This window comes from Bombina bombina, chromosome 4, assembly GCF_027579735.1.
Source record: "Bombina bombina isolate aBomBom1 chromosome 4, aBomBom1.pri, whole genome shotgun sequence".
NCBI lineage: Eukaryota > Metazoa > Chordata > Amphibia > Anura > Bombinatoridae > Bombina > Bombina bombina.
In genome coordinates this window covers 786,538,558-786,564,197 of record NC_069502.1, presented here as the reverse complement: position 1 = coordinate 786,564,197, position 25,640 = coordinate 786,538,558, and the positions used below count along the sequence as shown (strand labels likewise).

The following is a 25,640-nucleotide window of genomic DNA, read 5'->3' as shown; positions in this document are numbered from 1 at the left end:
TTGTCTTTCAATATACACAGGTTAGTTATGTACATACCTCACACACAAACTTTAACAACACACAGTAATATACATAACACACTGCCCTCACCTTGTACATAAGTATGTGTTAAGGTAACTGGCAGAGTGTATGTATGCATGTATATATATATATATATATATATATATATATATATATACATACACACACACACATTAAAATGGGCGGAGCCATCTGAGGGGTGGGGCTAGTGCTCCCCCAGCTTCAAAAAATTTTTTCTTTTATGATTCAGATAGAGCATGCAATGTATTTAAATGTATTTGCATTATCTATTTTGTTGTGCTCTTGTTGTATCCTTTGTTGAAAAGTATACCTAGGTAGCTGCTGATTGGTGGCTGCACAAATATATATATATATATATATATGCCACTTGTCATTGGCTTTCAGCTAGCTCCTAGTAGTGCCTTGCTGCTACTTCAACAAAGTATACCAAGAGAACAGAGCATATTAGATAATAGATGTGAATTGCAAAGTTGTTTAAAATTGTATGATCTATCTTAATCATGAAAGAAAAAAAAATTTTTATAAAGGGACACTAAAGTCAAAATTAAACTTTCATTATTCAGATAGAACATGCAATTTTAAATAACTTTTCAATTTACTCCCATTAACAAAATGTGCACAGCATTTTTCTTTTTACACTTTTACAGCTCCTACTGAGCATGTGCAAGAATATGTATATGCCTTTGTGATTGGCTGATGGCTGTCACATGGTACAGGAGGAGTGGAAATAGACATAACTATAAAATTTGTCACAAAAAAAACTTCTACTCATTTGAAGATCAGACTAACTTCTATTGCATTGTCTTTTTATCATGCATTTGTTGATTATGTAAATGTATTTACTGGTCCTTTAAGTACCCTTAAGCAAAACCAGGATAGCCTCCAAGTATTGGAAGATAATATGTAACTGTAAAGGTTTCATCGCTTCTACTCCAACATTTTAATAAAATAAAAACAAATCTATAATTGAATATATTCATGCATTATTATTATTATGATTTATTTGTATAGCGCAGCCAAATTCCGTAGAGCTGGGTACAATGATAGGGATATACAATGACATATTAATTCTATTAATATATGATCTATAAGTAGGTAATACAATGCAGTATACCTCGTTGCTTATTTTCTTTATTTTGAATGATGGGTTTTAGTGGAGCATAGTTTACTCTTCTTGTACTCTCTATAGGGCTGGACTGATAGCCTCGAAATCTGCGTCCATTTCTCAGTCCTGCTGTCAGCGGAGAAGTAGATCTTTCACCAGAAGGCCGAGCTCTTCCTCTGAATATTCTGCTTGGGAACTTCTTTTCTTAAAAAACACAAATACAAAAATAAGTGAATCTTGGATCAAAAGACTCTGGCTAATATGTGTGTATTTGTTAAAACAGAATGTGCCAGGAAAATACAAATCCTCTCCAAAAATCATAAAATCAAAACAGTGACCAGAAAGGATGCAATTAAAGTAAACATTGTACAAAAATATATTGCTTTCTCAACAGTTGTTAGGGATTCTGTCCATGTTCTTGTGATAGCCTGAGCATACACAGATAGAACATAAAGACCTCTAAAACATCCTGCATATTTAGAGATTGAAAGGGTTTGGTAGCTCTCGTCCACTGTCCTTCAAACAGCTTTCCCTTTCATAAAAAATGATCTGGTTTCCAAAGTGAACCAGGAACCACCTCAACCCTGCCTATTGCCCACCTGACTTCAGCTACTGCCCCCGAACCCTGCCTATTGCCCACCTGACTTCAGCAACTGTCCACCCAACCCTGTCTATTGCTCAGCTGACTTCAGCTACTGTCCCCACAACCCTGCCTACTGCCCAACTGACTCTAGCTACTGTCCCCCCAACCCTGCCTACTGCCCACCTGACTCTAGCTACTGTCCCCCCAACCCTGCCTACTGCCCACCTGACTCTAGCTATCATCCCCCCAACCCTGCCTACTGCCCACCTGACACTAGCTACTGTCCCCACAATCCTTCCTACTGCCCAACTGACTGTAGCTACTGTCCCCCCAACCCTGCCTACTGCCCAACTGACTCTAGCTACTGTCCCCCCAACCCTGCCTACTGCCCACCTGACTCTAGCTACTGTCCCCTCAGCCCTGCCTACTGCCCACCTGACTCTAGCTACTGTCCCCCCCAACCCTGCCTACTGCCCACTTGACTCTAGCTACTGTCCCACCAACCCTGCCTACTGCCCACCTGACTCTACCTACTGTCCCACCAACCCTGCCTACTGCCCACCTGACTCTAGCTACTGTCCCCACAACCCTGCCTACTGCCCACCTGACTAGCTACTGTCCCCCCAACACTGCTTACTGCCCACCTGACTCTAGCTACTGCCCCACCAACCCTGTCTACCACTCACCTGACTCTAGCTACTGTCCCCCCAACCCTGCCTACTGCCCACCTGAGTCTAGCTACTGTCCACCCAACCCTGTCTACTGCCCATCTGACTCTAGCTACTGTCCTCCAACCCTGCTTACTGCCCACTTGTCTCTAGCTACTGTCTCCCCAACCCTGCCTACAGCCCACCTGACTCTAGCTACTGCCCCCCCAACCCTGCCTACTGCCCACCTGAATCTAGCTACTATCCCCCAACCCTGCCTACTGCCCACCTGACTCTAGCTACTGTCCATCCAACCCTGCCTACTGCCCACCTGACTCTAGCTACTGCACCCCCAACACTGCCTACTGCCCACCTGACTAGCTACTGTCCCCCCAACCCTGCCTACTGCCCACATGACTCTAGCTACTGTCCCACCAACCCTGCCTATGTTCCACCTAACTCTAGCTACTGTCCCACCAACCCTGCTTACTGCCCACCTGACTAGCTACTGTCCCCCCAACCCTGCCTACTGCCCATCTGACTCTAGCGACTGTCCCCCCAAATTTGCCTACTGCCCACCTGTCCCCCCCAGCCACTGCCCTGTATTGTGCACCCATCTTTAGCTTGTTATCTATTACTACTCCCAAACCCTTTTCCTCCTCTGTTCGGCTAAGTCTAGTCCCATTAAAACCTTGCATTTTCCCGTATTAAATCTCATTTTCCATTTACCTGCTCAATTTTCTAATTTTTGCAGATCCCCTTGTAAAGCAAGTTTTTCCTGCTCTGACCTAATGACCTTACACAACTTTGTATCATCTGCAAAAAACATAATTTATGTAAGAACTTACCTGATAAATTCATTTCTTTCATATTAGCAAGAGTCCATGAGCTAGTGACGTATGGGATATACATTCCTACCAGGAGGGGCAAAGTTTCCCAAACCTCAAAATAAGAACAAAGTGCGAAAGCATAAAAAATAAGGAATTGGAATAATTGTGCTTTATACAAAAAAATCATAACCACCACAAAAAAGGGTGGGTCTCATGGACTCTTGCTAATATGAAAGAAATGAATTTATCAGGTAAGTTCTTACATAAATTATGTTTTCTTTCATGTAATTAGCAAGAGTCCATGAGCTAGTGACGTATGGGATAATGAATACCCAAGATGTGGATCTTCCACGCAAGAGTCACTAGAGAGGGAGGGATAAAATAAAGACAGCCAATTCCACTGAAAATAATCCACACCCAAAATAAAGTTTAAATCTCATAATGAAAAAAAATGAAATTATAAGCAGAAGAATCAAACTGAAACAGCTGCCTGAAGAACTTTTCTACCAAAAACTGCTTCAGAAGAAGAAAACACATCAAAATGGTAGAAATTAGTAGAAGTATGCAAAGAAGACCAAGTTGCTGCTTTGCAAATCTGATCAACCGAAGCTTCATTCCTAAACGCCCAGGAAGTAGAAACTGACCTAGTAGAATGAGCTGTAATCCTTAGAGGCGGAGTTTGACCCGACTCGACATAAGCATGATGAATTAAAGATTTCAACCAAGATGCCAAAGAAATGGCAGAGGCCTTCTGACCTTTCCTAGAACCGGAAAAGATAACAAATAGACTAGAAGTCATTCGGAAATTCTTAGTAGCTTCAACATAATATTTCAAAGCTCTAACTACATCCAAAGAATGCAATGATCTCTCCTTAGAATTCTTAGGATTAGGACATAATGAAGGAACCACAATTTCTCTACTAATGTTGTTAGAATTCACAACCTTAGGTAAGAATTTAAAAGAAGTTCGCAACACCGCCTTATCCTGATGAAAAATCAGAAAAGGAGACTCACAAGAAAGAGCAGATAATTCAGAAAAACTCTTCTAGCAGAAGAGATGGCCAAAAGAAACAAAACTTTCCAAGAAAGTAATTTAATGTCCAGCGAATGCATAGGTTCAAACGGAGGAGCTTGAAGAGCCCCCAGAACCAAATTCAAACTCCAAGGAGGAGAAATTGACTTAATAACAGGTTTTATACAAACCAAAGCTTGTACAAAACAATGAATAACAGGAAGACTAGTAATCTTTCTGTGAAAAAGAACAGAAAGAGCAGAGATTTGTCCTTCAAGGAACTTGCAGACAAACCTTTATCCAGACCATCCTGAAGAAACTGTAAAATTCTAGGAATTCTAAAAGAATGCCAAGAAAAATGATGAGAAAAAACACCAAGAAATGTAAACCTTCCAGACTCGATAATATAACTTCCTAGATACAGATTTACGAGCCTGTAACATAGTATTAATCAGAGAGTCAGAGAAACCTCTATGACTGAGAATCAAACGTTCAATCTCTATACCTTCAAATTTAAGGATTTGAGATCCTGATGGAAAAAAGGACCTTGTGATAGAAGGTCTGGTCTTAACGGAAGAGTCCACGGTTGGCAAGTGGCCATCCGGACAAGATCCGCATACCAAAACCTGTGAGGCCATGCTGGAGCCACCAGCAGAACAGATGAGCACCCCTTAGAATCTTGGAAATTACTCTTGGAAGAAGAACTAGAGGTGGAAAGATATAGACAGGATGATACTTCCAAGGAAGTGACAATGCATCCACTGCCTCCGCCTGAGGATCCCTGAATCTGGACAGATACCTGGGAAGCTTCTTGTTTAGATGAGAAGCCATCAGATCTATTTCTGGAAGTCCCCACATTTGAACAATCTGAAGAAATACCTCTGGGTGAAGAGACCATTCGCCCGGATGTAACGTTTGGCGACTGAGATAATCCGCTTCCCAATTGTCTATACCTGGGATATGAACCGCAGAAATTAGACAGGAGCTGGATTCCGCCCAAACCAGAATTCGAGATACTTCTTCATAGCCAGAGGACTGTGAGTCCCTCCTTGATGATTGACATATGCCACAGTTGTGACATTATCCGTCTGAAAACAAATGAACGACTCTCTCTTTAGAAGAGGCCATAACTGAAGAGCTCTGAAAATTGCACGGAGTTCCAAAATATTGATTGGTAATCTCACCTCCTGAGATTCCGAAACCCCTTGTGCTGTCAGAGACCCCAAAACTTGCATCTGTTGAAATTACAGTCCAGGTTGGAAGAACAAAAGAAGCCCCCTGAATTAAACAATGGTGGTCTGTCCACCACGTCAGAAAGTGTTGAACAATCGGTTTTAAAGATATTAATTGAGATATCTTTGTATAATCCCTGCACCACTAGTTCAGCATACAGAGCTGAAGAGGTCGCATGTGAAAACGAGCAAAGGGAACCGCGTCCAATGCAGCAGTCATAAGACCTAGAATTTCCATGCATAAGGCTACCGAAGGGAAAGATTGAGACTGAAGGTTTCGACAAGCTGAAACCAATTTCAGACGTCTCTTGTCCGTCAGAGACAGAGTCAAGGACACTGAATCTATCAGGAAACCTAAAAAGGTTACCCTTGTCTGAGGAATCAACGAACTGATTGTTAAATTGATCCTACAACCAATTTCTAGAAGAAACAACACTCATAAAAGACTGGAAAGGTTCTTTCTAGTGAAAATGAGCAAAGGGAATTGAATCCAATGCCGAGGCCATAAGACCTAAAACTTCTATGCATATATAGCAACTGAAGGAAATAATAGAGACTAAAGGTACCGACAGACGGAACCCAATAGAATTATCCCTTGTCTGATAGAGACAAAGACAGTGACACAAATTTTCTGGAAACCTAAAAAAAGGTGATCCTTGTGTGAGGAATCAAGAGCTTTCGAAAAAAAAGATCCTCTAACTATGTCCTGAAGAGCAATTGAATCATATGAGATTCCGCATCCTCAGAAAATAATCTGAATGAAAACAGAAAAATGAAAATATGCATTTATTGTATCTAATGAAAACAAATAATGCTATCAATGACCAAAAAAGGCAAAATAGTTTGAATACAACTCCAAACCCAGTTCCTAAAAAAGGAACTGGAAGAAATACCCCAGAAGATTCCAGGTCTGAGCAGCGCTTGAACCCTCATGGGTGCCCAGCCATGCTTCAGCAGTACCCAAAATATATAGGACAAAAACACACTTAAAGAAAGTGTTAGCCTTACTGGAATAAAATCAAAGAAATTTGGACAAAATAGAACCAAATAATTTTCAAAGAAGTCTTAACCTGCCCCTTACCAGCCAAGCTGGAATACGGCACGTACATCGCAATATTAGGGAGCTGATTTCGAACCCCAATTACAAACATGTTACTTGGGAAAGAACTCAGGAATTCGTTCCTTAATAAGAACAATTAAACTAGTATAAGCTTAACGTTTTAGTCTTAGAACTCAATCTTGAAGCCCAGAGTAACAGTTAAGAATTGAATCCAATTATAAAAAAAAATAATTGATTATCTTAGAACAAAATTCTTCTAGCTAAAATAGCTAAAGACATAGATTAACCCTCATTTGCGAAAATATTCAATAAAATGAAGACACAAATGGAATTATTAGCATGATAGTCCAGTTTAAAGGACCAGTCAATACAGTGGACTTGCATAATCAATAAATGCAAAACAACAAGACAAATGCAACAGCACCTAGTCTAGTAAATGTTGTCCTTTAACAATGCTAAAATAAATCATAATCTGATACTTGATCTTAAAGTAAACAGAAAAAATGAATTGCAATATCCAAATAAATCACAGGACCAAGAAAAGTACCTGAAACTAAATAATTTTCCATAAATAAGATACAACTATCTAAAGGAAAATAAATACTATTTTGCTATAGAAACAATAGCATAATTAGTAGAAGTAGAGATAGCCCCAATAAATTGGGGAACCCTCCAAATTGAATTTAACTGCTGGCAAAGAATATAGTTTAAAACCTTTGAAAAAGGAATAAAAGAAAATTCTCAACCTATTCCATTCCCTAGAATGAGGAATTGGAAAGAAAACACAGAAGAAATAAATAGGCAGAAATAGTGTCAGCTAGTCTTAAAGAACTAGTTACCTTAATATCCAAAATAATCAACACCTTTTCAACAAAGAACACATGTACCTTAATAATAGAAAAATAATAAAAAAGTAGATTTGTTAGTGTCAATATCTGATGAAGAAAATTTCTGAAAGAGAAAAAAACATCATCAGAGAAGGATAAATCAGTATGTTGTTGGTCATTTGAAACTTCAATAATTAAAAAAGAAGTGAAAAAGACCTAAAAATTTTATTAGAAGGCACAAAGTCAGACAAAGCCTTTAAAATAGAATCAGAAAAAATTTCTTATAAATCTTCTAAATATTTCTTGTACATAAAATGTAAGAATGGAAATATATAAAGCATAAACACTAATGGATTCTGCATGTAAAAGTATATCATAATACCTTATTACAAACCATAGCTAAAGATAAACATTTATAACATTTAAAATAAATGAACTTATCTTTGGTAGAACTGAAACTCAGTTAAGCGTTTTTCCAGAAGTGGCTTCTGATTCAGGGACAATCTGAGACATCTTGAAATATGTAATAGAAAAAACAACATATAAAGCAAAAATGATCAAATTCCTTAAATGACAGTTTCAGGAATGGGAAAAAATGACAATGAACAAGCTTCTAGCAACCAGAAGCAATAAATAATGAGACTTAAATATTGTGGAGACAACAATGACGCTCGAATTTTTTAGCGCCAAAAAAGCCGCCCACATTATTTGACGCAACTTCCGGCGACGCGTATGACGCCGGAAATGACAAAAACAAATTTGCGCCAAGAAAGTCCATGCCAAGAATGACGCAATAAAATGAAGCATTTTCAGCCCCCGCGAGCCTAACAGCCCACAGGAAAAAAGTCAAATTTTAAGGTAAGAAAAAAAAAATGATTTATTCATATGCATTATCCCAAATATGAAACTAACTGTCTGAAAATAAGGAATGTTGAACATCCTGAGTCAAGGCAAATAAATGTTTGAATACATATATTTAGAACTTTATATAAAAGTGCCTAACCATAGCTTAGAGTGTCACAGAAAATAAGACTTACTTACCCCAGGACACTCATCTACATGTAGTAGAAAGCCAAACCAGTACTGAAACGAGAATCAGTAGAGGTAATGGTATATAAATAAGAGTATATCGTCGATCTGAAAAGGGAGGTAAGAGATGAATCTCTACGACCGATAACAGAGAACCTATGAAATAGACCCCGTAGAAGGAGATCATTGAATTCAAATAGGCAATACTCTCTTCACATCCCTCTGACATTCACTGCACGCTGAGAGGAAAACCGGGCTCCAACCTGCTGCGGAGCGCATATCAACGAAGAATCTAGCACAAACTTACTTCACCACCTCCACAGGAGGCAAAGTTTGTAAAACTGATTTGTGGGTGTGGTGAGGGGTGTATTTATAGGCATTTTGAGGTTTGGGAAACTTTGCCCCTCCTGGTAGGAATGTATATCCCATACGTCACTAGCTCATGGACTCTTGCTAATTACATGAAAGAAATAGAGATGCTGCCATTTAATCCTTGCTCCAAGTCATTAATAACAATATTAAAAAGAACAGGGCCCAGTACTTATTCCATGGGGGACTCCACTTATTAAACTTTGTCCAATCTGAGTATGTTCCATTTACTACTACTTGTTGCTCCCTATCTTTTATCCAGTTATTTATCCATGAGCTAACATTTTCAGCTATTCCCAGTCCCTTAATTTTGTACATTTATCTCCCATGTAGAACTGTATCAATGTAGCACTGTATCAAACACCTTTGCAAAATCTAAGTATATCACATCAACTGATTCCACTTTATCTATATTTTTACTTACTTCCTCATTGATTCTAATAAGATTAGTTTGACATGATCTATTTCTCATAAAACCATGTTGCTGATTTGGTAAAAAAACAAACAAAGTGAATCAGAAGGTAAGATACTGAGAACAATTGAAGCAGGTATAAAGCAATACGGTTAAGCTGTTGTATTTTATGAACACATCTGCAACTCTAATATGTTACTTTGATGGGCATTCTGAGATACAAACTCATCAAATCCAGTACAGTATTAGTTACTCTGGCCTGCAGTCACCAGTTTATTCCAATAACATTTGGTGCAAATTTGCATAACCAGTTGTGAAGCTGAACAAACACGATATGAAAATAATTCATCAAAAGGAGAGTAGTTATCACAGGATGAACCAACAACTTTTACAACCCTGAAAAACATTCAGCCTTTCAGCATAGATATTATCATAAATAAACAATGAGATACTAAGGCACTGATTTCATCTTCTCCCACCACTACCCTAAGGCATTATCCATGACTGAAGAATTAACATGCTCCATGCTCATTAGCATAAATAATCATACAGCATAAGTCAGGAGAATTTTTTTTTTTTTATCAGTTGCACCAAATAATACATGAATTGGAGAGACTTGATTGTGTTAGCACAAGGCAAAAAAAAAGAGGCAATGTCAATAGGTGGATTGAGTTCAGAGTCCATTTCAGGTTTAAGGGACACTGAACCCAATTTTTTTCTTTCGTGATTCAGATAGAACATGAAAGTTTTTATTTGTTTTTTATTATTTTTTATTGAGAGAAACACATGTGAACATCCAGTATTACATCATACAATAACATCACAAAATATGATCCCAAGGAATCAGGAACAGAAACAGGCAATGCAATATCAACAGAGAATTATCTTCAATATTTCTCATTTGCACATAACATATAAATTCTCAAATATCTCAGAAATTTCTCCAGAGCCTAAGACACCTAGGTTCCTCACATGTAATTATCTCCCATATTTTCCATTTTATTATTATTAATTATTTTATTTAAATGTCAACAGTAATTTACAAAAACAAATGTCAGAAGAAATCACAAAAATCAAACAGTTCAAAATTGTTTTACATTTAAATCAAGAACAGTGAGCAAGTAAATATTCTGCTAAATTTTATCTCTGAATTAGTCAACCCAACCATGGGTTGCAAAAGCCAAAAAAGAAAAAAGAAAAAGAGAAGAAGGAAGAGGGGGGGAAAAAAAGGGGGAGGAAGGAGAACAGAACAAGAGAAAAAGGAAGGGGAAGAACATGGACAACTCAGAAAGAATCCACCCCCCCCCCCGCCGAAGCCAGAAACTAGGGAAGAGAGTGCAATTGTATGAGACCAGGGGAATCCCAGAAAATCATCTAAGCTCCTCTCAACTAATAAATTGTTACCAGACACCCAGAAGCACCAGTTCCGAGTTTCTGAATGGGAATATTAAGTCATTCATCTCTGTATCTGGCAATGACCTAATAAAGGCTGACCATTTGGCAAAACATTGTCTGATGTCAGAGTCATTATCTAGATTAGTGTCCCTTTGTTCTAGCAAGCATTGTTTTTTCAAACAATTCTTGATCTCTGGAATAGATGGGGCTATTCTTAATTTCCAATTTTTAAGAATAAGATATCTAGTTGCCAGTATAGAAAGAAATATCAATTTATCATTTGGATTATGGTGCTTTGTACCAAAGATGATCTGTTGCTGTGTAAGAGCCAGTTGAGAGACTTTTAAGGTTTTATTGAACCAAAACTCTAGCTTCCACCAAAGATGCCTTATTTTAGGACAGGTCCAAATCATGTGCATTAAGTCAGCTGCAGGGAGCGCACATTTTAGGCATTTATTAAAAGCAAAATTATGAATTTTATGGCCCTTTTCGGGAGTGAAATATGCATTGTGTAGGAGTTTGATATGCATCTCCCGCCAGGTGGCTGATAGAGTCACCTGGGCTACTTTGCAAATTGAGGATTGGACGGTTTTTATATCAATGTTTGATTAAGGTAACAGTCGATTCCATACTGAAGTAATTTTCTCCAGTTCTAATTCACCCTTGCTGAGTTTAATTAGCTGATAACACATAGAGATGGATCTGACACCGTTTTTGAACAAAGTGAGCCAGCTTTCTAATTTACCCAGAGTCCAATTCCATCCTGTCTCACTCATCAACTCACAGAGGAGATGCCTGCTTTGCAAATATGCAAAGAATTACTTGTTCTTAATTTGAAACTCTGTTTTTAATTCATCGAAAGATTTGACACATTTTCTCTCTGTGTCCCTGAGTTGTATCAACCTGTCCAAGCCTAGGTTATGCCATTTTTTAAATGTTACAGAGTTCAACCCTACAGGAAATTTCGGGTTCCCCCTTAGTGGGAGATATTGAGAAACTTTACAATTTAAGGATAGTGAACTACTCACTTTCCACCAAGCCTTCAATGGGTTAGAAAAGGATTTAAGCCGTTTGATTTCGCCTGGTAATTCTTTGGGTGGGCAGTGAATTAAGGCTAGCTGTAGGTAAGGACTACATATATCTTCCTCTAAGGGGTTATTCGTGACATAATTACTGTGTGAAATCCAATCAGCCACCACCCGGACCAAGAAAGCATAGTTGTATGAACGAATATCTGGTAATGCAAGGCCACCGCTGCTTTTTGGAAGAGAGAGTTTACTTAGGGATATTCTTATCAAAAGGAGAGTAGTTATCACAGGATGTACCAACAACTTTTACAACCCTGAAAAACATTCAGCCTTTCAGCACAGATATCATAAATAAACAATGAGATACTAAGGCACTGATTTCATCTTCTCCCACCACTACCCTAAGGCATTATCCATGACTGAAGAATTAACATGCTCCATGCTCATTAGCATAAATAATCATACAGCATAAGTCAGGAGAATTTTTTTTTTGATCAGTTGCACCAAATAATACATGAATTGGAGAGACTTGATTGTGTTAGCACAAGGCAAAAAAAAAGAGGCAATGTCAATAGGTGGATTGAGTTCAGAGTCCATTTCAGGTTTAAGGGACACTGAACCCAATTTTTTTCTTTCGTGATTCAGATAGAACATGAAATTTTAAGCAACTTTCTAATTTACTCCTATTATCAAATTGTCTTCATTGTCTTGGTACCTTTTTGTTTTCCTATGCAATTGCTACTGTAATTCTGTGTCTTATGTGTTAAACTGGTTCCCAATTTTGTAAAAATGCTCAATATATTCATATTCCTTTTTGCTACCTCTTGTCTCTATAACTACATTATTCAATTACTCCTTCTCCCTCTCCACCTGCACTGTTCATTAACCCATCTCTCTTAAACTCACCTTACTTTTGTACTCATGAACTTTACCTATTCCTAAAGACTCTCTCTCCCCTCTCAAAAGTAGTCTCACTACTGCAAATCTGTATCTCATCTCATGTCACTCTCCCTCTTGCTTTTACTTACTGCTGGTGACATCTCCCCTAATCCTGGTCCCCAACAACTGCCAAGCCGTGCACATCCATGTGTACCATCCCATAGACTCAGAAAACAAAACTCTGCAAACCTTACTCACATTCCTCTTACATCAAAAGCCACTACCCCTTTCACTTGCGCACTCTGGAACTCTCGCTCTGTTTGCAACAAACTCACTTCTATACATGACCTCTTCATCTACAGCTCCCTCAACCTTCTGGCCCTAACAGAAACCTGGCTCTCTCCCCTAGACACAGCATTCACTGGTGCTCTGTCACATGGGGGTCTCCACTTCAGCCACACTCCTAGGTCTGGTAATAGACAAGGTGGTGGTGTAGGTATTTTACTTTCCTCTCGTTGCACCTTTCAACAAATACATACCATCTCTTCCCTCACATTTCCCTCATTCAAAACCCACATGATTCGCTTATTCTCCCCTCTCTCTGTATGTGTTGCAGTCATATACCGACCCCCTGGCTCCTCAACTCAATTTCTAGATCACTTGGCTGCCCGGCTACCTTATTTCCTTTCTTTAGACACCCCTGCCCTCATTCTTGGTGACTTCAACATCCCCCTTGACAATCCCACTGCCTCATCTGCAAAACAACTTCTGCAACTCACTTCCTCTTTCGGGTCTGTCACAATGGACTGATTCTCCCACTCACAAAGACGGTCACTCTCCTGACCTGATCTTTAGCTATCGATGAACTCTCTCAAACTTCACAAACTCCCCCTTTCCTCTTTCTGACCACCATCTCCTTACTTGCAACATATCATCCCTTCCTACAACTCTCCCTCCTCCTACTCCTCACACCAAACTTCACAGAAGCATTATGTCTTTAGATCAGCAACGGCTTGCTAATTCCCTCAAACCGCTCCTCTCATCCTTCTCCTGCCCTGAACAATCTATCTGCCACTATAATTCAACCCTTATATCCGTCCTTGACAATCTCGCCCCTCTTACCATTGCTCGGAAATCACACACTCATTCTCAGCCCTAGCATACTCCTATGACACGGTACCTACGCAGATGTTCCCGTACTGCTGAATGGCACTGGAGAAAATCTCGGAGTTCAGCTGATTTTCTTCATTACAAATTCATCTTGAACTCCTACTATTCTGCCCTTAATCTCCATAAGCAACACTACTTTTCTACTCTTATCTCTAATCTTTCTTCAAACCCAAAACGTCTGTTCTCCACTTTCAATACTCCCATCCGCCCTCCCCCACCTACTAACACACATTTTCAACCTCTCCCTCAGCACCGGTATATTTCCCTCATTGCTGAAACATGCACTGGTCACACCTATCCTCAAAAAACCTTCCCTTGATCCTACCTCCCCATCCAACTACCGCCCTATTTCCCTCCTCCCTCTTGCCTCAAAGCTTCTTGAAAAACTAGTATATGCACGCCAATCCTATTTCCTTACGTTAAACTCCCTTCCTGACCCACTGCAATCTGAATTTCATCCCCATCACTCCACAGAGACAGCTATTGTTAAGGTTACCAATGACCTACTTACAGCAAAGTCAAAAGGCCACTTCTCTCTGCTTATCCTCCTTGATCTGTCCGCAGCCTTTGACACTGTTGACCACCCTCTTTTGCTCCAAATCCTCCAATCCTTCGGCATCTGTGACACAGCCCTTTCGTGACTCTCTTCCTACCTGTCAAACCGTACCTTTAGTGTAGCCTTCTCTGGGGCCTCTTCTGCCCTGTCACCACTTTCTGTCGGAGTACTGCAAGGCTCTGTCCTCGGTCCCCTTCTCTTCTCATCACTAGGTTCCCTAATAAAGTCCCACGGTTTCCAATATCATTTGTATGCCGACGACACCCAAATCTACTTCTCTGCCCCAGACCTATCTCCTTCCTTGCTAACCCATGTCACTAACTGTCTTTCTCACATCTCTTCCTGGATGTCCTCTCACTACCTCAAGCTAAATCTCCCCAAAACTGAGCTCATCATCCCCCCCCCCCTTCTTCAAAAATCTCCACCCCCAATCTCTCTATAACTGTTGACAACTCTATCATTACCCCTACCCCGCATGCCCAATGTCTCGGGGTCACATTTGACTCAGATCTTTCTTTCACTCCTCACATTCAGTCCTTAGCTAAAGCCTGCCGCTTCCACCTTAAAAATATCTCTAAAATTAGACACTTCCTTACACAAGACACAACTAAGATTTGAATCCACGCTCTCATTCTTTCCTGCCTCGATTACTGCAACTCTGTCCTCTCTGGTCTCCCCACCTGCCGCCTAGCTCCTTTACAATCCATAATGAATGTCTCTGCGGGACTCATCTTTCTTACACGTTGCTCTTCATCTGCTGCTCCTCTCTGCCAATCCCTTCACTGGCTTCCTCTTGCCTCTAAGATCAAACACAAAATTCACATTCTGACATAAAAAGCCCTCAACTGCACTGCTCCCCCCTATATCTCAGACCTTGTCTCCAGATACTCTCCCTCCTGTCCCCTTCGCTCTGCTCATGACCTCCTACTCTCCTCCTCTCTGGTTACCTCATCGCACTCCCGTTTACAGGACTTCTCCAGACTGGCTCCCATCTTGTGGAACACTCTGCCTCGCCCCACAAGACTCTCCCCTAGTTTTGAAAGCTTCAAGCTCTCTCTAAAGACTCTACTGTTCAGGGATGCATACAACCTATGCTAACCTTTCTTTATACCATTTCCACTCCTCCATTGCTATCCCCTGAACCCCCATAGCATGTAAGCCTAAGAGTCCAGCTGTTTGTAGATCACCTACTTAAGAGCTGACTACAACAGTGCAACTCTTGGCAGGGCCCTCTACCCATTTGATCCCTATAATCCCGTTTTGTTGTACTCCCCCTTTGTTTATAGTGCTGCGGAATCTGTTGGCTCTCTACAAAAAAACGATAATAATAATAATAATAATTTGAAATGCAAGAATGTAATTTTAGATGCCGGCCCATTTTTGGTGAACAACCTGGGTTGTCCTTGCTAATTGGTGGATAAATTCATCCACCAATAAAAAAGTGCTGTCCAGAGGCCTGAACCAAAAAAAAAAACTTAGATGCCTTTTTTTCAAATAAAGATAGCAAGAGAACAAAGTACATTTTGAAAATAGGAGTAAATTAGAAAGTTGCTTAAACTTGCATGCTCTATCTGAATCACGAAAGAAAAAATTTGGGTTCAGTGTCCCTTTAAGCCAGTGGAAATCAAATGATGGAAGATCAGGAATAGAAGTCAGTTTATTATAACAAGGCAGATGGTAACAGTCAGGCAAGCAGGTACAGTGCTACTGCTGAGGCTGTCACTGACAGTCAGTATGACACCCACTAACACTAAGGAGCAGAGCAGCTTTAATTAGGGCCCCACTGGTAATCTGACCCTATGTGTTTTAAAATGTATTTAACACTTAAAGGGACACTGAACCCAAATTTTTTTCTTTCCTGATTCAGATAGAGCATGCAATTTTAAACAACTTTCTAATTTACTCCTATTATCAATCTTCGTTCTCTTGCTTTATTTATTTGAAAAAGAAGACATTTAAGCAATTTTTTGGTTGAGTACCATGGAAAGCACTTGTTTATTGGTAGGTGAATTTACCCACCAATCAGCAAGAACAACACAGTGTGTTCACCAAAAATGGGCCGGCATCTAAACTTACATTCTCACATTTCAAATAAATATACCAAGAGAATGAAAATAATTTGATAATAGGAGTAAATTAGAAAGTTACTTAAAATTGCATGCTCTATCTGAATCACGATAGAAAAAATTTGGGTTCAGTGTCCCTTTAAGCATACAACATGTATAAAGAAGTGCTTCTTTTAAAACCTATGAGTTATATAAATGGGTCCTATTATAGAACAGGTTCTAATATTTCCATAAAAAGTTCTGCAATAGAAAATTAAAAAAAACTTTTAGAATTATACTTTTGACAAACATTCCTCCACTTAAAGGGACAAGAAACCCACATTTATTCTTTCATGATTCAGATAGAGCATACATTTGTAAACAACATTCCAATTTACTTCTATTATAAATTTTGTTTCATTCTCTTAGAATCCTTTCTTAAAGAAGCAGCAATGCACTACTGGGGGCTAGTTGAACACACTGCTAAGCAGCTAGCTTCCAGCCCCTGAGCCTATCTAGATAAGCCTTTCAACAAAGGATACAAAAAGAATGAAGCAAATTATATAAAATAAGTACATTTAAAAGTTGTTTAAAATTGTATGCTCCATCTGAATAATGAAAGGAAAAAAATCGGTTTCATATCCCTTTGATATCTTAATATTTAAGTGTTCAATGACACTCTTATTTCCTGATAGTAGAAAAAAGTTTTAAAGGGATAGTCAAGTCCAAAAAAATCTTTCATGCTTTAAATAGGGCATGCAATTTTAAACAACTTTCCAATTTACTTTTATCACCAATTTTGCTTTGTTCTCTTGGTATTCTTAGTTGAAAGCTAAACCTAGGAGGTTCATAAGTTAATTTCTTAGACCTTGAAGGCCGCCTCTAATCTAAATGCATTTTGCTAGTTTTTCACCACTAGAGGGCATTAGTTCACGTGTTTCATATAGATAACATTGAGCTCATGCACGTGAATTTACCATGGAGACAGCCCTGATTGGCTAAACTGCAAGTCTGTCAAAAGAACTGAAATAAGGGGGCAGTCTGCTGAGGCTTAGATACAAAGTAATTACAGAGGTAAAACGTGTATATTCACAGTAAAAGTGTGTTCAAAAGACCAGCGAATGCAAGTTTTTGTTACCTATATATATATATATATATATGTGTGTGTGTGTAGAAAACTGAAGGACGCACTCTCCGGGTCTTAACCAACCCGTTCTCAGACCCTTAAGGATGGGGTTAGTCACCCCGAAACGTCACCTAATTCTGTATTATTAAAATACTTGTTGGTTAAGACCCGGAGAGTGCGTCCTTCAGTTTTCTACACGTGTATTCTTTGTATGCACCCCGGGCAATTTACACGATTTACAGTGCTTGCAGAGCCCTGGGGTCACATATATATATATATATATATATATATATATATATATATATATATATATATATATTTATATATATTTCCCATGTGTATCTGCACTCACATTCCAAAAATAGTCAGCAACCAGGGTGCTTAGTCCTTACTTTTGGATACTTATTGAAATTTTACCATTGAATAAATAATTTATTATTTAAACTGAATCCAGCGAGTGCAGTCCTTACTTTTGGATACATATATATATATATATATATATATATATATATATATATATATATATATAAAATTATTTTTCTATTACATTCCAGTTTACTGCCCCTTTATGCAAGGACTTTCCAGATGCCAGGAGGCATTTTATCTAAGATTTTTACATCTGTATAAAATGTTATACTCTCAGGCTCAGATTGCTCCATGTTTAAAATGAGACAGGTTAACTTAACACTGTTCAGTTTACACTACAGCTGGCTTAATTTTAAAATACATACAAACAAGCCTAAATCCTTGATTTAACCAGATCTAATGGAATGAGACTGAGTACCACAGCTTATGGTTCCACCAAGACCATATAGAGTACAGCATTTTCAAAATCCATAAGTACAGCTGACAAATGGGAAGTGGTGCTCTTGGTTGGGGAAAATGGGGGGGAAAAACCCCAAACATATATCAACTTTTGAAAAGGGCTTTTCTTCATTTACCCATTCTGACAGATCATTAATGTACCATTTTGAATTCACAGTATTCTTGCTTGCACATTTACAAATATGATTCTTTAAAACGTGATCTCTTAATTTCTGCTATTTTTTTTATCATGCATGTCACACACTGTTGATTTAGGGGATGGCAATGTGCAGAAATGTTACCTCCTGTGAGTGTTTCTGTGAGTGTCTGTGTTTATGTCTTTGTGCTTTGTTGGTGTCTCTATGAGTGTGTTTGTATTTTTTTTCTGTGGGTCTCTCTGTGAGGGTGTGTATGTCTTTGTGCATTTTCTGTGGATGTCTCTGTGAGGGTGTGTGTATGTCTTTGTGCATTTTCTGTGGATGTCTCTGTGAGGGTGTGTGCGTGTGTCTTTGTGCGTGTGTGTATGTTTTTGTGTATTTTCTGTGGGTGTCTCTGTGAGGGTGTTTGCTATGTCTGTGTGTGTTTTCTGTGGATGTCTCTGTGAGGGTGTGTGCTTAAGTCTTTGTGCATTTTCTGTGGGTGTCTCTGTGAGTGTGTGTGCGTATGTCTTTGTGTGTTTTCTGTGGATGTCTCTGTGAGGGTGTGTTCATATGTCATTGTGCATTTTCTGTGGGTGTCTCAGTGAGAGTTTGTATATGTCTTTGCGCATTTTCTGTGGATGTCTCTGTAAGGGTGTGTGTGTGTGTGTGTGTGTGTGTGTGTATGTATGTCTGTTTTCTGTGGATGTCTCTGTGAGGGTATGTACATATGTCTTAGTGCATTTTCTTTGGATGTCTCTGTGAGGGTGTGTGTGTATGTATGTTTGTGTGTTTTCTCTGAATGTCTCTGTGAGGATGTGTACATATGTCTGTGTGTTTTCTGTGGGTGTCTCCTAATTTCTGCTAATTTTTTTTATCATGAATGTCACACACTGTTGATTGGGGGGATGGCAATATGCAGAAATTTTACCTCCTGTGAGTGTTTATGTGGGTGTCCGTGTTTATGTCTTTGTGCTTTGTTGGTGTCTCTATGAGTGTGTATGTAGATTACAAGTGAAGGGCTATTTGTCGCTCCCACTCTAACTCCACTAGAAGTAAGCTTTTTGCACGTGTCAGGTATGTATTACAAGTTGAAAGTAAAAAGGTTTCGCTCTCATGCTAACCTGATGCACGCAAAAGCCAAAGTTAGAATATCACGACCACGTTAACAGACTATTATTGGCTATTGGCTGATTTTTTACTTTCTAGTCCAATCAACCAATAGAAAAAGCTTTCATTCTATTAGTTGATTGGACTAAGAATTAAAAAATCAGCCAATAGAAATACAACGGCACCCTATATAGAGAGGAATCTTGCATTCAAGCTTCAGTGTGTGGTTGTGACTGCATGAAGAGGACCTCTGGAAGAAAAAAAGAAGAAATGAAGGATTGTTTGAAAGATGAAAGAATAAGTTAGAAGATGGAAGACTGAAGATAAAAGAAAAGTACCACAGTCACAAAGTTAAAAAGAACCGCCCCGAGGACCACCAGTATGAAGAAAGAAGATGAGCACCGCTGGAATCAACTTGATGGGGTCGAATTATCAATGTGCGGGTGGACATGATCCGCTGTAGCGAATCATGTCCGCCACACATCGATAAATGCCGACAGCATACGCTGCCCGCATTTATCATTGCACAAGCATTTCACTAGAAATGCTTGTGCAATGCCGCCCCCTGCACCCCCTGCAGGGGGTGTTAATCAACCTGATCGGGTGGATTGCTGTCCGCTGCCTCAGCGGTAGCAGACGAGTTAAGGAGCAGCGGTCTTAAGACCGGTGCTTCTCAACTTCTGTTTCCGGCGAGCCTAAAGGCTCGCGCGGAAACAGTTGCATACAGCTCCATACGGAGCTTGATGAATCGGCCCCATTGAGTACAAACCTTGGCGTTTAGCTTTAGTATTTTCTTGGGGTGGTCTTTTTTTTATTTTTAACAGTTTTTTTTCCCTTTTAGGTTTTTTTTAGTTTAGTTTTTATTCTCCTAAAAGTGCTGTTTCACTTTAGGACAATCCCTACCAAATGCCCTTTTCAGGGCATTCTCTTTTTTAGGATAAGGATTTTTTAGTTTAGTTTTTGTTCTTCTAAAAGAGCTGTTTCACTTAAGGGCAATGTCCTACCAAATGCCCTTTTCAGGGCAATCATATTTTAGGATAAGGATTTTTTTTTAGTTTAGTTTTTTTTTTAGATTAGGCTTTATTTGGGGGAGGATTTTTTTTGTAGAACAGGGTTGTAGTATTTATTCTAAAAAGAGCTGTGACATTCTAAGGGCTATTCTTATAGTAACTGTTAGTTGTAGGTTTTTTTTTATAATTCTTTTTTATTAAAGAATCACAGGTACAGCTATACAGATGTATACGTATACAGAGTAAAATTATAGACAATTCACAATGCGCATTTGAAATAAGCATTACATATCAGTAGCCACAGTACAGTTATTACCACTGGTATCAAAGAAGGGTTGCAAGGGTGTTTCCATCTTCTACATATAGCAATCAATATAGTCCTTCAATAATGTTCAAAATAGAGAAATTCTTGTAAGAAGAGCTTTATCAGGTAGTCAGATATCAGTTTGTGTATAACCAGTGTTTCTAAATTTGTATATATAATAATAAACAAAACAACTTAACCAAACTAAATATATAATCTAAACACATCGCTAATTGACCCGGAGATTTCAGATGTATGCCATCCCCATTATATATATAGGAGAAAGGACAATATAAATGCTAACCAGCATTGCAAGAAAAACCAGCTTATGCATTTAATTAAACAATGTACCTGCCAAAGTTCAAGAGTACTATTAAAGAGGTATATCCGATTCTATCAAGGAAGTATACTGTCCAATAGTTTTCTGTTGATAAACAGTGGTCTAGCGGTTAACCGAGGAGATATAAATGTGTATGATATGTGAGAGCCCAATCTACTTAGAATAAAATAACATATATGACTTCATGTTTAAATTGGCGCTTGCAGGGATGTTTTAGTTTCCAAGATATGTCTAAATAAAGTAATATGGGCAATACTCGCATTATCAGCCCGAATATACTTTCACTAAAAGACGTGGATGGAGTTAAATTACAAATTACTACTACTCTCTTGAGTATAGGTGTCACTGCAAGTGACTTTGCATACGGGTAAGAGACCACGTTATTTGGGATAGCCAGGGTACATATTAAATAACCCTATTAAGATTTTAACAAGGTGATGGGACTTATTGAGAATAACTAACCGTTTTCTACTAACATCTAAGAGAATTAGAACCCCCCACTCGCCACCACCGGATGGCTGAAAGAGTATCATAAAATTACATACAGATATTAAAGAATCTCTTATCTACGGAAATAGATGTTGATCGGCTGATTCTGCTTGTAATGAGTACATTTTTGCGGATATGGATAATTACAAGTTACCAGCTACCTTACGTACATTGTCAATTAGGGAGCAAAAATAAAACTAATAAAACTAAAACAAAACACATGTACAACAACAACACACAACATAGCCAAGTTTAAAACAAGTTAGGGCATCTGCTGTCTAACAGATTTACATACAGGATAGAGTTGAACAGATTTATGCGTCTATTCAAAGATGCTAGGTATTTTACAGTTAAAGCTATGTGTGAATTCAGGTAATTACGGTCATATTCCTCAGCCACCAAATTCTAGGGTATGAAGATTTAAATACAAGGTTTAGTAGTGTTTTGTAAGGCTGGCAGATAATTAAAGGGACAGTCTACTCCAGAATTTTTATTGTTTTAAAAGATAGATAATCCCTGTATTACCCATTTCCCAGTTTTGCATAACCAACATAGTTATAATAATATACTTTTAACCTCTGTGATTATCTTGTATCTAAGCCTCTGCAAACTGCCCCTTTTTTCAGTTCTTTTGACAGACTTGCAGTCTAGCCAATCAGTGCCTGCTCCAAGATAACTTCTCGTGCACAAGCACAGTTATCTATATGAAATACGTGAACTAACACCCTCTAGTGGTGAAAAACTGTTAAAATGCAATCTGAAAGAGGTGGGCTTCAAGGTCTAAGAAATTAGCATATGAACCTCCTAGGTTAAGCTTTCAACTAAGAATACCAAGAGAACAAAGCAAAATTGGTGATAAAAGTAAATTGGAAAATTTTTTAAAATTGCATGCTCTATCTGAATCATGAAAGTTTATTTTGGCCTAGACTGTCCCTTTAAGTAATTGTCTCCTAGCCGCGAGTGTGGGAATAATATGCCAATTTCACTCTAGGGGCATATGAAATATGAATGTGTTAGGATATCTGCAGAATAGGGAGACCTTAATGTGATAATAGTCAAAGCTAAAATCCTATATAGCAAGGTAGTATGATATGCATAATAACGGGCAAAAAGTAATTTGAGCCGAAAAGAAGCCATGAATAAGCAAAGAGCATCATTATTGGGGCATTATGGGGCAATAATAAACATTAGGACCTAGCAAAATGAAAATGGACATGAAGAAATAGAGAGTGTCCTGACAGCTAACTGTAGGTGTAGATAAATAGTAGATCATAACAGAAGGGATAAACAGTGATCCAAACAGTAAATGGTTATTTGTTGACAATATATTTGAGTACCAGAAAGGTTAGTTGAGGGAGGGATCTGAGCCCAAGTCTAATCTTAACCCAGCCGTATAGCCATTACAACTCCTTATGTCCATTGGAAAAACGCAGGGTTCCTTATTTCAGAACTGATGTTAGTCTGTACGGGAAACTGACCACACCACCCCACCCCAACTATTTAATAAAATAACAGAGAGAGGCCATGTGCTCAGCTTAAGAACTCAACGCTATGCTTGTCAAATCTGAAGGAGCCGGTTATGTTTAGAGAAGTGTGTTAGTCCAGGTGTCATAAAAGCCAACTCACTCACAGTCCTCCCGGTTCAACCTATACCTTCTTTTCTTGGAGCTAACAGTCAGCAGTACGAGTCTGACATCCCTCCTGTTCGATACATAAGGCAGCACAGGGAGAGCAACCCAACAAGCAGGGAGAACTGTGAGCGCTGAGGGGAGCGCAAAGATGTGCTGTCCTCCCGCGCTCCCCGTTCAGATAGGTGCACCCAACCTGGATACTCAGTATTTCTTAATGTTGCCTTGGTAAAGGCCTGGCTTAAGGAAAATGTTGACTGTTGCAATTCATCAGAGGGGCAGCATTTGATCTCTGAGGCTAGCTCTGTGTGATGCACAGAGTAAAGATCCTGTAGCGGGTCCATATATTGGGTAAGAGTCACGTCCACCGATGAGATTTCTTCTATCTGCTAGTGATTCACGGACAGCTTATATGTCAAGGGAGATGCAGATGGCATAGAAGGATGGTGATATAAAGGATATCAGAAGAGGTTTTCTTCAGAGCAACAAGAGCCTGCAGCCATCTTCTAGATCCGCCCACTGGAAGTCCTGTTAGTTGTAGTTTAGTATTTTTCATTTTGGGGTGTTTTTTTTTAAAAGGGGCCTTAGTTTTAGTATAGGCATAACTGTGCTTTTTTTTGGTAGTGTTGTTTTTTGTTTTCTGTAATGTTAGGTTTTATTTTTTTTCTTAATTTAGTGTTTGTTATTTTTTGTAACTTAGGGAGTTTTAGCTTAGAGGTGGGTAGGGGGTTAGGTGTTAGACAGTTAAGTAGTGTAGGAATAGTTTGCATTGGGTGGTTGTGGCGGTTTTGGGGTTAATAGGTTATGAAATTTATTGCGGTAGGCTTTGTCGGTTTAGGGGTACATAGATATAATAATTAAGACATGTGCTATATATTTAAAATGGATCATTTACTTTACATCACCAATGTCAATGCTGATGCTACTTTGAATATTTCGTCAGCATTGGACCCATTATGATGTATAGTAAAACGCCCCTCTGCTATGCTGTCTTTAAAGAGTAATGTTGGCACATTTTAATATTTTTCGCCGGGATTCTCAACAAATATATATATATCACTCTCAGCACCTTCGATCCGCAGGCCTAAGTGAGAACAGTCTGAGAAAAAAGTGTGTATTCTACCTAGCTTAAAAGGATATTACACACTTTCTTTAGGGTAAAAATTATGATAGTCCCAAGAGTGGTCAAATATTAGTTTCTGCAACCTGGAAATGCAGCCAATCAAATAGCTGATTTAGACAATATGCACCTAGGTTTTCAATTTGCAGTTCTACACAGAAGTAAAAGATGTTTAGTGTCCCTTTAACAGAAAAAAATAATTTCTTTCACAATATTTGCCAATTCAGCAGTTTAAGCCCCAAGTTATATGAATTTGACAAATAATAGTTTTTTCTGCCAATAAGAAAAAATGAATGTTTTCTTTGCAACCTCAGATGAAATCAAAATATAACATTTGTAATACATTTAAAATTAGTAAAGCCCTCAAATATTTAACATCTGAAACAAATTCTAAAACATAAACTAGATTCTTTCCTTTGTCTAGACTTATTCATTTCTTGGTAAAATAAAACTAGAAGCTCTTTTATTACCAACCACATAGATATAACCCCTTAAGTACAAAGTTTTTTTCCAGTTTCCATCATTAAATTATGGCATTTTTTAAAAGACAAGCAGGGCTTTCTTGTGATACTATATATCAGTGGTTCCCAAAATGGGTGGTATTGCCCATTAGGGGGCAGTGGGATTACTAAGGGGGCCACTAACAGGCATAAGAGATGCATGGGGGCACTTGGATTACTATAGTGGGCACTAGTTGTAAATAAATGGAAGAGGATGCTTGGGCCCTCCAAGTATTATTATCATATTTTGTTGCATTTTATCCTAGATGTGCAAAGCAAAACAGCTATTTTGCTTTGTATTTTAAGTTTTACTGCTCTTTGCCAAGGCTTTGTCAGGGGTTTTTCTTCTATGATACTTTAGGTGCACTTTCTCTCACTACGATAAACTGCAATCACTTGTATTGTACACTTGCATTCTTTGTTTTGCCAGCGCTATACATTATCAAGGATTATTAATTAGAATCATTGTGTAGTAGCAGGAAACACAGTAAAGGCCTGTTGTGCTTATCTGAATAGCTTTCTACACATTCAACCCTCTAAGGTTTTTAAGTATTCTATTTTCAGAAATAATCTGGTGGTGCACTACATAAAGGGTAAGACTGAGACAAATCAGGCAAAAATTATTGAAAGACTCCTCACCCTGCCTCCTATGCCCATCCTTCAACCCAATGCCTGCCCCCAACAGGGCCTTCAACCAGGGTCTCAAAGCCAGGGACCCAATACTCCAGGACAAACCCACAAGGGTCCCCCACCCTCATGGGCCAGACCCCACACTATAAGGCCCCCAGAGAAACAGACCTCCTATTAAAGTTGCCACCTTTTCTTGAGAAAAAAAATACTGGCCTGCTCA

At 38.8% G+C, this 25,640-nt stretch overlaps 1 protein-coding gene across 1 annotated transcript in view; it reads right to left on the bottom strand.

Moving 5' to 3' along the window:
- Nucleotides 1–25,640, bottom strand: part of FNDC1 (fibronectin type III domain containing 1) — a 425,464-nt gene that overhangs the window by 305,154 nt on the left and 94,670 nt on the right. Inside the window, 1 exon segment of the mRNA XM_053711170.1 lies at nt 1,158–1,352. Coding sequence (XP_053567145.1) covers nt 1,158–1,352 — 195 coding nt within the window.